The sequence below is a fragment of the Erithacus rubecula genome (assembly GCF_903797595.1).
Source record: "Erithacus rubecula genome assembly, chromosome: 4".
NCBI classification, from domain to species: domain Eukaryota; kingdom Metazoa; phylum Chordata; class Aves; order Passeriformes; family Muscicapidae; genus Erithacus; species Erithacus rubecula.
Genome location: NC_136686.1, coordinates 3,079,421 through 3,094,542, shown reverse-complemented (window position 1 = coordinate 3,094,542; position 15,122 = coordinate 3,079,421). Strand labels below are relative to the sequence as shown.

Here is a 15,122-nt window from a genome sequence, read left to right as displayed (position 1 = left end):
GTAAGGCTCCACAGCATATTGAGAGTGGAAAATACCCTCTGCTTTGTTTGTGGCTTAAAATGAGTTATCTTTTCTCCTGGAAAAGTAACCTGTGGTGTAAGAGCAACATTACTCTTAGCTGGGAGGGAGATTTCTCAGGAGTCTAACAATACCATCATCTCTGTCACCACCTCAGTTTCTTCCCAGATGCCAAATCCAAAACTCAGATCGCAGCCCTTGATCCCAGTGAGAACATCCACATTACAACTGAAATTGCATGTCAGATTCTTTAGCTTGCAAAGAAGAAAAAACCCTTCCAGTGCAAGGTCTGCCTGCGAACAGAGAAACCAATGATTTCCCTTTCAATTCCTCTGTTGCCTTAACGTTTTGAGTCAAATTTTTACAGCGCAGAGGAGACCTAAAATGGAGTGAAAAAACAACACATGGAGAGTATTTATTTCTTGGGTGGGGAGCTGTGGCTGAAGAATAGGATTATATCAGTGTGTTGCCTGCATGGTGTTGTCACCACAGTAAGTGCAGCAGGAGGAGCTCTCTGGAGGTGGCATTGGGTGAGGGCAGCAGGGCCAGCGAGGAGAGGCGGCGGCGCAGCTCAGACCCATTGTTCTGTAAGGGCTGCAGGGCTGTCCAGGTGTCCTGATTTAAAGGCTGCTCCCTGAGACAGGAAATTGTATCTTGTTCTGAGGTTTACTGTAATAAAGTACATAGTCCTGGGGGAATGTGCTGCTGGGCCCATGAATCACTTTATGGGCTGGCTGTTGTGACCTCAGCCCTGTGATTTATTCGCGCCATACCGCAGCAGGAATGACAAAAATGTGAGCGGCACTTGGTCTCCCAGCCTCCCCCTTCCCAACCAGATGGGCCTTGCACTGGGAGCTGCCATAAATCCATGCAGCCAGGTTTGCTCTGGCCTGCCAGTTCCACTTGTCTTGCCCACTCTGCTCTGTGTCTGCTCAGGTGTTCCCTTTGTAGCCTTGTAGCTTCTCATGTGAAAAGATGAAGAATCTCAGTGCAGTGAAATAAGACATCTTGAAGTGTGCACCTTTTTAGCCAACAATAAACAATAAAAAAAAGAGACCTGACTGTTTTCAGCTCAGAATGTCCCTGTTTTACAGATGTTCCCAGATGTGCTCTTTAGTAAACAGTAGCATTTGCATTTACAGAGGTAGTTAAGTGATGTGTTTTTGGTCAAATCACAAACGACAGGAGTGAAGAGAAGCTCCTGACTCTCAGCTCCACTAAGCCATGTTTCTATTCCAGTTGGCATTGTTTGTTTAGATGTTTTGCATTTGGCAGTTTTCAGTTTTAAAATCTAGCATTTTGGTGCTGCTCTTTCAGTTTTTGAAATATTTTTTTCTGTGTGAAGCATCCTGATTTTTCCCTGTAAATTCATTAGTCTGTACTCTTCAGAAAATGCTCAGAATTTTTATTGATGTCCAAAATACCTATTTCTTAGGGATAATGTCAGGGTTACAAGTTGTCCACATCCCACATGTTCACCCTGCCTTGCATTTATTTTCTGCCCCTTTTTTTTTTTATTTACTTTTTTTTTTTTTTTTTTTTTTTTTTTTTTTTTTTTTGTAAAGCAGATAGAATTTAAACATCTTAAAATTCAGCAAGTTGGGTTTTTTTTTGCTAGAAATTAACCATGCCATATATCTTAACAACTAAGTAGATTCCAAATATAATTCTTACCAATTGTACAACCAATTAAAGGTCAACTTTACCAAAATAAGTGAAAGTTGCTTAGTGAAAAGTGAAAGTGAAGCTAATTAGAAGAAGGTAGTGGAATTTTCATTTATGTATTGTATTAGCAGGTTTTCATGACAGCCAGTTTCTCATGTGATACAAGCTGGTTTAATGATGTTTCTTCTATTTCATAGCCTTGAGATTGGAGGTTTATTACTTTTTCTAAAATGCTAAGAGTTACATCTATAAATTTATCTGTGATCATGTTTCTTCAGTAAGGCAGTTTGGGCAAGATTTTTGTTTTAAAACAAAAGCATAAACATAGCTTCAGATTTGTTCACTTGAAAAGGTGTTGGCTGCTAGAATGTGCTAAATTGAAGTTTTTCCAACTTGTTCACATGTGAATGACTTGCTCTCTCATTTTCTATGTGTTACTTAAGGTTCATGTACCTGGTGTCTCATTACAAAACAGGCATTAACAGCTTACTTTAAGATGGCTGAGCTTCTCTTTATTTTAATAAAACTCTTTAGATCTGTACATGAAAAAGGCTTTGAATAGGAGTGTATCATTACAGTGCTTAGCAGGGTCTGATAAAGGGTTGTCAAAGGTCTGTTTGCATGGTTTAGATCAGGCTTAAGAGTGCTTGTTCTGGAGCAGAGTACACATGCTCAGTCTCTTAAACTTTTTACTGCATGCAGCTCTGGTTTCATCTCATGAAGAACAGGCACTAGATAGAGGTAAAAACAGAAAGGAAAGTGGTAGGATGCTCCCTAGTCACTGTAGAATGCCAGTTGCTTCAAGCATCTGGAAAGTTATCTTCAGAACTCATCAGAAAATGCTGTCATGCCCATTCAAACAATTTTTCTGCACTCAGGGACTGCAAGTAGCTACACCTGCTTCCAGACCCGGATCTGAAAAAGGAAATTAAATGAGACCCTCTCAGGCCCCTTCTGCTGCAATTACAGAACTAAGTATATCCAAATTTTATCCATGGCTCCTGACACCTGCTCCATTTCTGTCCTCAACCCTTTCAACAACTCCAGCTTGCTTAGAAACACTTTTTTTTGGCACTACTTAAGCAGCAGTCATTGGAGCTACCAGGAGCAGGAGGCAAAGTGATGCCTCAGTGTTTAATGAAAATGCTTCCAGCCTCTTTTTCCCCTGATGCTGCTGTTCATGTTATCCAGACACTTGGCATTTCTTGTGCTCCTTTTTTAAACCCCTGTCCTGGGCAGCAGCAGCAGCAACCAGAGAAGACTGAAATGCAGGTACAGTCAGGGTTAGGATGGAATAGAGTTCAGCATTGGTGCTGCTTTTGTTACTACCACCAAAGCCCAAATACATCCTTTGCAGAATTAATTTTGAAAGGTCTGACCTTGAAGAAAATATTTTTTAGAAATCAGACACAGTGATTTTGGAAGAGAAGCTTTAACAAATGTACAGAAGAACCATCAGAGAAGAAGGAGTAGAAAATTAGGCAGGGCACATCCAGGTTGGTAGCCAGATAGACAATAATTAATGAAAGCAATCCATAGCTCTGATGAGACAATTTTTGGAATGATACATGTGGAAGAATATTTAGATGTTTGTAGAAGAACAACTAAATGAAGTAGCTCTATGCATCTGGTATGTAACATAAAACTGGATATCACAGGGATAATAGCAGTTAGTGAGGAATAGAAAAATAATCAGAGCTGGAATGGGGGTACAAGTTGTTTAGGAAAGCTGAAAATGAAAGAAATGGGGCTGTATATTAATTATATTGGAGGTTTTGAGGAAATAAAAAGGAGTATAAATTATAGCATTGCTTTGAGTCACAATAATGTAAGGATCATAAAAGTTGCACTAAGAGAGTGGATGGTATCCTGCTATGGATTTAAGGTATGATATTGTGTTAAATGTAAGTAATCATGGAGAAATGTGTTTTTGTAGGATATATCTATTTATTGGATACAAATCAGAGAAACTGCCAGGCTTGTTAACTGCATAATGACTGGATCACCAAGATGTAAGGATGTAAGACTCCAGGATTGTTGTAAGTGGTGATGACACTAGAGAAAAAATTGTCACCAAAACTGACTTCGGCTGTAGTAATAACTAATTGATGAAACCTATATTCAAAGAAAAAAAAGCCACGCTAGAAAAGTGAAGTTTCCAATTTTGAAGTAATAGACTGCAAAATGGAGACTACTAGGTAGCAAGTAAATTGGAAAGAAGAACACAGGAGGTTCACATAGAGGAAGAAGGGCATTTATTTAAATCAGAAGTCCAAAACTTTAAGGTATTTACATCACAAAAAAAGGGGAAAAAGTTTAAGAAAGTTACAAAACTGTTTATCTGTATCCAAAATGGAATTGGCAGCAGCTTTAAAATTTGGTAAAGAGAAAGAGACATTTAGGAGAAGCCGAAATTGTTGGAAAAAAGTGAGAATTGTAAAAGCTCGTGCTGAATGAGATTTCCCAACAGAAATAAAAATAAATAATGAATATTCTATACTATAGCCACTGCTACAAAATACCAAGCAAAGGAACCACAGTGCACTGAGAAGAGGGATAGTATGAATATGGTCCCAAAACTAAGTTAATGCCTTTACCTTGTTTTCCAGTGAGCTGATAAAATACAGAGGAAGGCAGGTATGATCACCTGTCAGAATGTCAGCCATGGAAATGAGACAGATGCACAAGTGGGATAAATTATACTAACCAGAAATAACATGGTAGTCATTTAGCAAGGAGGTAGATGCTCTATTGTTTGATTTGAGTATAAAGGCTGCATAATTCTCTTTAAACAACTGTGTTATAAATCACAACCAGAGTTTTTCTCATCATCAGGAGCCACAGTAAGGTTGCAGTATTGCTCTCAAAGTTTGACTGATAAAGCCAAAATTTCTTTCTACCGTCTTTCAAGGCGGGCCAGATTCACAAAGACATCAAGGCAATTGTTTTCACTGTAGTAATTGTGGTTGTCTGATATGTTATAATCAGTGTGAATTCCATGATTCATTTTCCATTCTTACGTTTTGGCAGTGCCGGCTGTGGCAGCGCGGGTTCAACGCTGTCACAGCGTCAGGAAGAGCTGCAGCTCTGCAGTTCCTCCAGGGATGAGGAATCTGGGTTCCTCGTGTTTATTCAGGCTTTTAATTGGCTCCTCAGGCTGCAGGGATACACAGCCAGTGCTGCTGACACCAGGGAGGGGCAGGAACCTGGAAAGGGGAGGGCAGAACCATCTCTTGCCACAGGAGCCTGTCCTGGGTCAGCTTAAGCAGATTGTGAAACCACATGCTAAGTTAAAGCTCAACCTGTACCTGACCCATGTCCCAGGAAAAGAAACTGGAGCTGCCTTACTTAGAAGGTCGGTTTTCAAAATCTGGTGGATGTATTCTGGTGGCCTCTGTTGCCTGGATGAAGGATACTCCTTGAGTTTGTGCTCTGTCTGCACTGCTGTTAAACTGCAGATGAAGAAAGAATGCCCTTCAGGACTTCCTTCTCAGAAAAGCCAGTTCTGGGGAGCTCGAGAGCCTTGTAAGTACTGCTGTCTCTCATCCAGATTCTGCTGCTAAAACAAGGAAGGTTGTCTTTAAAAAAATTCTACCCTTCAAAGGAACAGATCTCCCATAACATCTGGTGCCAGGATTGAAAGTTCCTTCTAAAATGTGACATCTTGGAGAACTTCCACTCTTCACAGGCACCTAGGTAAGGCTCATGGACTATCAGTTTAGCAGCTGTGACATGCAGCAGCCAGGTTTTCACTGAAGAATTCATCAATAAAAATAGTTCAGGAAATGAGTAGTGTGTTTGATAGTTCTCTGTGAAAATGTTAGATTTCTTTCTAGTTATGCTGACAGATACAGTTCTAAGGCTGCACTGCAATTCTGGGTGCTCAGAGCTGAGACATGAGCAGGACTAGGAATTGCAAATTTTTACTTGTGGTGCCAAAGTGATAAAATTAAGATGGAAAGCTTAAGTACAAGAAAGGGCTAAAACATTGATGGGAAAGGTAATATAAAATATTTATATGACTAATTGTGACTTTATCAAGCATGTTGAGGGAAAGGACTTTTAAGCATTGCTTATCAACCCTACTAAGGAGTTCTGAAATTCTAAACAATTGACATGTTACAGGAAATATGTGTAGGAAAGTCTAAATATGTTATCAGTATCTTTGCTAAGCAAGAGCAGTACAAGTGGTAATGCTTCCAGTGTCATTGAATTCACATTGATTGTTATCATGCCATCCTTATAATGGAAAATTAAAGGGACATCCCTTTTGTGACCAAACACCTGTATTCACAAAGAGTTTATATTTTTGTCTTGTTTTCCAGTTGTGCTCACAGTTATGCAATGATATTGAAAGGACCAGTGGAAAGGTGCACATTCAGAAAGCTTCAATTTGCTGATAACCAAAACCTCTTGCTTTCATCTCATTTGGTTTGCTTGAATTCTCAGGTTCTGTTTTGGTAGCTGTAGGACCATAGATCAGAGATTAGAAAGGTTCCTGATGTGCCAGCCAGGCCAGGGAAAGGTGATGTGCTGATTCAGAAAGCAAGTACTGGAATGGAAGGAGTGTGGTGTTATCCCTTTTATCTGAAGGTTTAAGGCTGTGCTTTGGAAATTAATTTGCAGCCTGAGGTTTGATTATTCCCAGCTGTAATGAAAAAAATGCAGGTAGTACCTATTGCCAAGTTACATTTTTTTCCCACTCTCTTGCAGTAAGAGGTAGCTACTGTTTCTTTTGGATAGCAGTTTGCTCACTTTAGGGTACTTTGGGCTGCATCTTAAATGCTGCAGAAATTACAGCCAGTGCAGAATTTGGCAGCTTGCATATTAAGTGAGTTACTAGTCTGTTAGCATCATGAAATGTCATTCACTGGTATAATTACCTTTTTCAAAGTTATTTTTAAGAACCAAATCCTGATAACCAGAGCTCTGCAAGGACTGTCTCCTCCCTATGAGCTACTGCAAGTCATAGTTTCTTAATTTTCTGAAGATGTTCTATAATGAGAAAAAAAAAAAAAAGTAGGAAAGAATGTGGAGTTCAGAACTACTGTTGTTGTGGTAAACAGTTTATGATGAAAAGGACAGTGTTAGAGCCAGGGGTTCTGGCCCATTGAATCAGTGTGTGTTGTGCTCCTAATTACTTTTTAAGAGTTTATTGAGTGTGACCCACCCAAACCCTGTCATTCTGCTCAACTCATGAAATTACTGAATGCCATGTCCCAGTGCTTTTATGTTCTAGGCTGTTGCCTGTCTAACTCTCATAACACTACAGGACTGTATCCAAATCTGTCTGCCTGGAGTTCTTTCTGTTGTTATCACATCATGGGAGGGTTTTTAATTCATATGCAAATAATGCACTTAGTGTGATGGTGATTCACCAGGGTAAGGCTAACAAATGTCTCTGATAGGGAAGCATTAAAAGCTTTTAGCAGCATTTTCTGTAGGCTTGCACTAAATGCAGTGGACAAAAAAATCAGACAACTGAAATAAGTCCCTTATGAGTGACACCTCTGTCATTCTGTGGTGGTTGCTGCCTTTACCATGAGTAAACAGTTCACAAAACAGGAGAAGCTTTCTTGTGTACTAAAGGCACAACAGCCATAATTACAGTTCATCTTAATATGCCAGATTGGAAACGCTGGCAGCTTAATCATCCCTCATGTTGCATCCCTCATGCAGCAGTCTGTGTTGGAGGAACTGACTGGATTGCTATGAGCTTCTAGCTACCTGAGCTCTTCAAGTGTGTGTCTTTTGAATACTTTAGTTTAATGCCAGTCAGAAGGAAAATAGATTTGAACCTGTAACACAATAAGGGCCGATGGAATTACCACAGTTCCTCCATGACATTAAAATCAAAGCTGCTGCTGATATCAATGTTGTTTTCCTATTATTTCATACACTTTCAGAATTTTACAGGACAATATATTTATATCATTTCTATATGGAATAAGTGTTCTCCCTGACATATGTAAACATGTTCTTTTAATGAATATGTATAGTTTTCATGTTTTGAAGCATCATTAATTCAGCGCTGTTCACAGTCTGTTATTCTTTCTAATTATACAGCTGATAAATATTCTAGTGCTTTGACCCTGGTAACAGTACTGCAAAGTACAGAACTGCTTTTTTAAGTTCACCTCCTCTTGTGTTTTACCAAAAGGCAGCTTCTCCTTTCCTAGGAAAGGGCTTTGAAGGAATTACATAGGCTTCTGAAACCAAGTACCATAGAAACTTATTTGAAGACAGTTTGATTCTGTTATATTAGTAATTAGTAGTAGTGTAATAGTACATTGTTGCCCAGTTATCTTCCCTAAATCAGACATTTTTGTTCAAGAGTTGAAGGAGACATGCATTTGCACGCTATTTTTTGTGTATGTTGTCAAATCTCTATGCTCTACTGGCCTGTAACTGTTCTGTAGTCATCTGTTTTAAAAAGGCAAACCCATCTTTATTTGCATTGTTTTTTGAAGACTGCAAAAAGTGCAAATAATGTTGATACTGATCTTGAGATTACAGCCACCATTGTCTCTTAAGAATTTAACCTACTGATCTGGATACCACTCTAGTCTGTATTGATCTTGATCCACATTCAGTGAAAGGCTCCAGTGTAAATAGGAGAAAGCTAATCTCCCTTTTTGTCCAATTTGGAGGAAAACTTGGAACTGTTTTCAGTAGATTTTTCTACACTGTTGCCATTTCAGGTTTCCTTTGGTATATTCTGCTGTTACAGCCTTATTACCTCTTGTGAGCTGCTGTAGAGCTCCCTTCAGGCTGCAGAACCTGCTCCAGTGAGGAGATAAATGGGCACTTTTCCCCTGCTGAGTTGATGTTGGCACAGCTACACTAGTGCCAGCCTCTGAAATACCTGAATTAACTTCAGTGAGCATGCAGTGACTCTGGCTCTAGCCAGCATTTGAAAAGATCTGCATCCTCAGGTTGTGCAGCATGTTTTGCTTGCTCATGAGAACATTTCAGGACCTCCAATGTGGTGAACTGAGGAGAAGCATTTTGCAGAAGGAGCCAAGCCTGCAGCAGTGCCTGAGCCTGCAGGACTGACTGCAGCACTCCTGAGGGACAGGTTCGTTCACGTGCTGCTGCCACCATGGACACAGCAGCTCATTTTGTCCTTCTTGGCACATCACCTGTCTCACACCATATTCTGCTGGCCTCCCTGGGGATGAAGCTCTCTCAGAAAACAGTCAGAAAGCCACAATGGCTTTCACCCTGCTTCTTGACCAGCACCCTCATCTCACAGCACAGCACTGAAGTTTTGGCCAGTAGGAAGTTCTTTTCTAAGACATGGTGGCAAAGATTTTTCAGCGGGGAAAAAAATGATGGACTGCTATCCATACCTCATTTTCCTGGCCTTGGGGTTTTCACCTAAGAAGCAGAGATGGGCAGCAAAGGATTTGATTGCAGAAGGTGTATGGCTTACATGCTATTTGAGGCACCCCCAATTTCCATACCAGAGTAATGGCTCCATAGATAGAGTTACAGAGATATTCTTGGCTCTGGTCCTGAATCATCAGCAAGGATTGTGGGCTTACTATTAAAAGAATAAGTGTTTCTTTATAATCAAAACAGATTACTCTAAAGAAAGTGAAAATGACCAGATCTCCAAGCCAGCCTGTCTTTCCCAGGATACCGATAGCTGGAAAAAAAAGCAGAGGTCATGGATCATGTTCTGTCACTTCACCCTATTGGTATTTTTCATGTTTCAGGCAGACATCCAAAATTGGATACTTTTCCATAAAGCAAAAGCAGCAGAAACGAAATGGCAATAATAACACGCCCATTATCCATTGTTCCCACACCTACAATCTTGGGAATCTGATGTGCACCTTTTTCTTTCTTCTACTCTTTGCCTCCATTAAGCCACCAGAATATCTGTATTTCTTCATAAATGTATGTTATGTATGTTATGGTTATCCTAAATGTATGGCTGTCCTAAAGTTTCTAAAAAAATTTGCTTTACCTTATGGTATTACATTCTGAAAGGAAAACAGTGTTTTTCTAGATGTGATCTAGAGAGGATCCAAGTACACTTGACACTGAATCTGTGATATTTTTGATATGCTGGTAGTTCATTTAAAGCAAGCTAACTCTCTTGGACTGTACAAGAAACACCTGTGTAAACCCAGAGAGAAATTCCACACACAAAAAGTCTGTTGTGTAAGTCCAGTGTTCTCTCAGATGGTGAACAATTTTATCTGTGGAAATGCACCTTTTCCTTTTGAAATATATGAGTTTTTCACATTTTTGAGACAGTGGCTTCAGTTGAGATCCTTATAATAAACTTCTTGATATTGAGTGCTGCAGCAAAGTACATTTGCAACTTTCTTTTTTGATGAAATGTAGATAAGAAATGTGTAGTATTTGGTATGTCTTTCATCATCACTCCTGTATGATGCCATACATTTAGGACCTCATTTTATTCCTTCTTTGCAAGGTGATGAGAGGTGGGAAAAGCCAATACTACTGGGCAATAAAGCCAAGGTTTTCTTTGAAATCCTGTTGCACATCACCAGCTAAAGATGCAAATTAAGGTAGAAAGACGGAAAAGGTTGCTTTCCCTGGCACAATCCTTTGGCTTCTTTAAGAACTGCTTTTTTTCAGTTAGGTTGATTGTCTCCTTTCTTCTCAGTATGTATAAAATGTTTCTGAATTCTGTTTGTAAGAGTTTCCTGCTACAGGGAAACAGTATGGGAAAATGTTCAGCCAAAGTACTAATGAATAGTAGTTACTAAAAACCGAGAAGGTGAGTGCGGAAGAAAAGCATAATGTGTTTTTCTTACCATCTAAACTGCAATTTGGTATCAGCACAGTTGTTTAAGGGGAGGTCTGTGAGTCTTGACTTGCTGTTCCACCAACAAATGTGTAGCCCTAACAAAAATATTTATTACTGCTTTTCAGTTGCACACTGGTACAGCATTTATGGTATATTCAAATATTTGTCGAGAAATCTTCTTAGTTTTGCAGGATAACAATGTAATTTGTTTGGGTTGTTTCCAGACAAGAAGCCCTTCTTGCTGCCATTAGTGAAAAAGATGCCAATATTGCTCTGCTAGAACTTTCATCCTCTAAGAAGAAGACTCAGGATGAAGTGGCTGCACTGAAACGAGAGAAAGACCGTCTTGTGCAACAGCTCAAGCAGCAGGTGGGTACAGGAGGGCTTGGAAAAATCTAGTTAATAATCTAATGTGGAATTAGCATCTTGGTTTATGGAACTAATAATGTATAATCCTGTTGTATGTAAGGGCAGAAACTGCATAAATAACAATTTCAAAGGAGCTGCTGGATTCAGCATTGAGGGAAGTTTCTTTGTGTCACTGCCTGAGAATTAAATGTGTGATAGTATGTATAGGAAGTTGTGAATGAAGAGGGCATTGGTTATTATCCTCTACAGGCACAAGTAGTCACAGATTCAGGGAAAAGTAGTGATACTTTTCTTGGGGGGTTGTGTTTGCCTTGTTGAGGTTGAAGCCTAATTGGAAGGAACTTCTAGCTGTAGAGCTCAAATATGAATGTTACACTCCACAGTCTCTCCTGTGATTTCTGATTGTCACAGGAGCACCATTTGCCAGCTTCTAGAATAGACTCTGGGAGGTCTCATGCTTGTGAGGAGATTGGTCCCTTTCTATTTCTGGCCTCTCCTGTTTCTAAGATCTTTCTGTGTTGGCATAACAATTAGAAAAATGTGTTTCTGTTCAAGCATTTAATATTATGTTCCAGTACTGAATGCAATGTGAAAAGCACGTTGCCAGTAAAACACAGAGGAAGCAAAAGGCATCCCTGGCAGTAAGAGATTTAGGATCTGAATAAATCTCTGTAGATTTTTCACTTCAGCACTTCTGGTGGGTTTTGCTGAGTTATTCCCTTGCCACATTCCTTGTAATAGCACATATGCTGCTGCCAATCCAGTATCAACTTCTTCAGTGCCACCATTTCCATCTTCATAAAGTTTTATGTGCAACATTTCATCTGTCAACCAGATGATTTCTGTTGCTGTCAGAGAACATAAGACAAAAACAGGGCATTGTGATTTCTGTGCTTCTTCCTTAGCAAACACAACTAGGTTATTGGCTGTGTTGTTTAAGATAATTATTTATGGTTTAATTTAAGAACAGTAATTTTGGGGAGTTCTATGCAGCTTTAGAATGAGCAAGAAGTATGGGTTATAGTCTTGTATTTTTTACTTTTGAGCAACAGTTGAAATTGCAGTCACTGGTCAGCCAGGTTTTCCACTAAACCAGGAATCAGAAGTGGTCACAGCAATATCAAGTACTTGTAATTTGTGTATATTTACTTAACATATTAGCATTGTGCTTATCTGTAATGACTTGGGTTTCAGATAAATATTTTTTTTTAAACGTTGTAGTTCCTATTGTTATATTTCAGTGCTGTGAATAACAGTAGTAACATAAACTCCTCCTGAAGAGACATGGCCATTTCCCTTAAGGATGCCTAAGTGCTTTTGTGTGTATGTGTGGGATACTTAATTTCCCAAATAAATGAAAATTGCAAAGGAGATAAATTTGGAATTGTTCTTGGTATGTAGTTGTACCAATTATGATCTTAGGTGGGAGCAGGAGTCCTTTTTCAAATAATTAATTGGGCTGTTGAAATGCCTTTGAAGATTCTGGTTCCAAAACTGCCATCAGCAATAAAGACTTGTCATTGTTTAAGATTGTTTAAGTTTTTAATCTGAAAAAATAATGAAGAAAGAAGAAAATAATATCCTCAACACATCTGTGCTATGAATAGTATAAATAAAAGCTTTATGTGTAGTATAATTATCAATTCACAGGTATTTTCCAATACATACATGATCCCCAAGGCAGAATAAATATTTATGTATAAACAATCTAAACTATATTTAAAACATACATGACAAATATTTACGTGACCAAACAGAGATTTGACACATCCTCCCTAAGTTCTATCCTGTGTTTTAAAGATGTGTCATCTTGTATCTGGTTTTTTTTGTGTGCAGCTTTCAACACATTGATAGAAGAACTCCTTATTGCTTATTATAAGAGAGTATTACTCACCACCTGTATGAGTTGCAGAGAATCTAAAATTCCATTTATTTTTTTTTTCAGTGCCAGTAGTTTTAGTATGTACTTTTTCTGAATAAATTCAAATCACACCAACTTTGACAGCTCCAGAAATAGGAGATGGGTCAGAAGAGATGGCTGTGAGATTTTACAGGATTTTCATTACTGATGTAGTCAAGGGGAATCTCATTTTTCTACGTGCTTTGCAAATATTCTGTGTACTTGGCCCTTGCACTCCTCTTCAGTTGTTTCAGGTCACCAGCCTCATATTTTCCAACAAAAAAACTGTGCTGCTTCCTCAGTTTAAGCCTTCTCTACATGGACCCTTTTCTGCATCTTGAGAACAAGGGTCCATCTGTTTGCCAGTTCCACAGAACCATGTCACCTTTCAGGAACTTCCTACAAGTTTAGCTGTAATTCTTAAATATACAGGAGAAATTGTGAAGGAAAAATCTTTCAGACTTGAAGATGTATTAAACACAGCTGTTCAAGGAAGGCAAGTGATGCCACAAATTAAGATATTCTGGAAGACTTTGAAAACCCAAAAGGTTGAATAAACCTTTCAGATTCAGAGCTGGGATCCTGACCTCAGTCATTCGTGTTTCAGACCTGTTGAGCTCCCTGATAAGTATCTGGTATTTCAGTCCTTTCCATTCCTAGGAAGTGCTTAGGCTTTGTGGTGGGAAAGCAGCTCTTTCAGTTGGTGGTCAGACTCAGCTGAGTTAAAGATTCCCATTTCTGCGTGCGTAGGATGCAGACAGAAATGCTGAGCAATATGGGAAGGGGTGGTTTGTGGGAAGAGTTGTGCCTGCTCTGGTACCAACATTGCTGAATCTCACTGCAGGCTGGGAAGAGCTTGTGACAGATTTCTTTAGGAAAGCAGTTTCCTGACTGTGCTGCAGTGGTGAGTGTGAATGGATGCAAGTGTGTGGAATAGGATTGGAATCATGACTTTTCATTGCTTGTGCTGGTTACCATTGGCTGACTTGCTGTTAATGGACCTTTCTTAGAGTGTAGAAAGGTACAACACTCACAAAACAAAAACTGGTTTCAAAGGATTTCCTGTGATTTTGTTTATTTAAAGATATCAGTGGAGACGTGTATGTTCATCAAGGGAAGGGTATCCAGAATCTGGAGGGCTCTGCTGTTATTCCATTCATTCTCCCCTTTCCCAACACTGTCACATTCCTGGTTGCTCACATGGGAAGGGTACTGTGCACAAGAGAGGGAAGGGGTCCTGCCAAAGACATTTTGGTTCTTTAATTTCTCTAAGTATGTGCATTAAAGTTTGGACGAAGAGAAGCAGTTTAGAAAGAGGATATGGCATCAATGTTGTTTTAATTTAGAGTTTCTAGGCTCTGAATTGCAGGAATGTGCCTCAATATAGAGCCCATTTCCTAATGAGGCGCTCAGCATTGACCAGGCTCTCCAGTAAATGCAGCTGCCTGTTTCATATTGGTTGTCAGGTTGGATGAGGGATTTCCTCTGTCATCAGACAGGCAGGACCATTGCAGGGCGAGGGTCACCAGCTAATGTGGTCCCAATTTATTCCTTCCAGGGCACTGTGTCTGTGTGGGTAGCTGATGGAGAGGCAGTGGCTGGGAGGCTGCTGCTCTGGAGGGGCCAGGCTGATGCAAGAGCTGCAGTTGTGTAACCAGGTCCAGATGTGGTGCAGAGAGGGCCCCTCCAGGGTGTCACACCGGCCTGGCAGGGACCCAGGGAGCTTTGGCCTGCTTGGAGGAGCACAGCCACTGCTCAGCTGTTTAGGAAATAGCCTGCTTGCTATTTATCCCTTTCCTCATCAAGCTAAGTTTTAATATCAGCCTCTATTTACTGCAGCAGAGCAAAGCAGCACTCCACAGTTCTGAGTGGTAAAGGAAAGGCATATCTGAAGGGGCTGAGGTTTTCCTGTCTGTGGGCTTTGAGTCTTGAACAGCTGGAATTTTCTGCTAGGAGCTGTGTGTAGCAAAGACTGTCATTTTCTGTGTTTATACAGTGTGTATGTGGCACACTGGATGCCTGGCTTGACCAGCATCTCTGTCACTGCCATGCCGTAAATGTGAAGTAATGATGTTAAAATTTTTAGAAGGCTCTGAACAGCATTAGTGTTTTCTGACAGCCTGGAGTATTATTCAAATTAATTGTTTGTAAGTAGCCATATTCACTTACATTATTATATAATGTTTCATTATTATTATTATAGCAGAAGTTACTAGGAGCTATCTCGACTCATGTTACTGATGACACAATCTCAACATTTTCATTTGAACTCATGTGACTTCAGGTTAGATTAATGCTACATATGCTTTATTATGCTGTCTATGCCTAAATAAAAGTTATTTTCAGATCAGTTCCTCAGTCTTCTAAGAACATGTTGAGTTT

The 15,122-nt window shown here is 39.7% G+C and overlaps 1 protein-coding gene across 6 annotated transcripts in view; it reads left to right on the top strand.

Annotated features, from left to right (window-relative positions):
• The window catches only part of ERC1 (ELKS/RAB6-interacting/CAST family member 1), a 256,843-nt gene that overhangs the window by 198,391 nt on the left and 43,330 nt on the right, over positions 1 to 15,122 (top strand). For all 6 annotated transcript variants that reach the window (XR_013773970.1, XR_013773971.1, XM_079303739.1 and 3 more), the window contains one exon: positions 10,696 to 10,840. Coding sequence is in view for 4 of the 6 variants with exons in the window: in XM_079303739.1 (XP_079159865.1) it covers positions 10,696 to 10,840 (145 nt within the window). In the remaining 2 variants the exon portion in view is untranslated. The remainder of the gene's footprint in view (positions 1 to 10,695; positions 10,841 to 15,122) is intronic.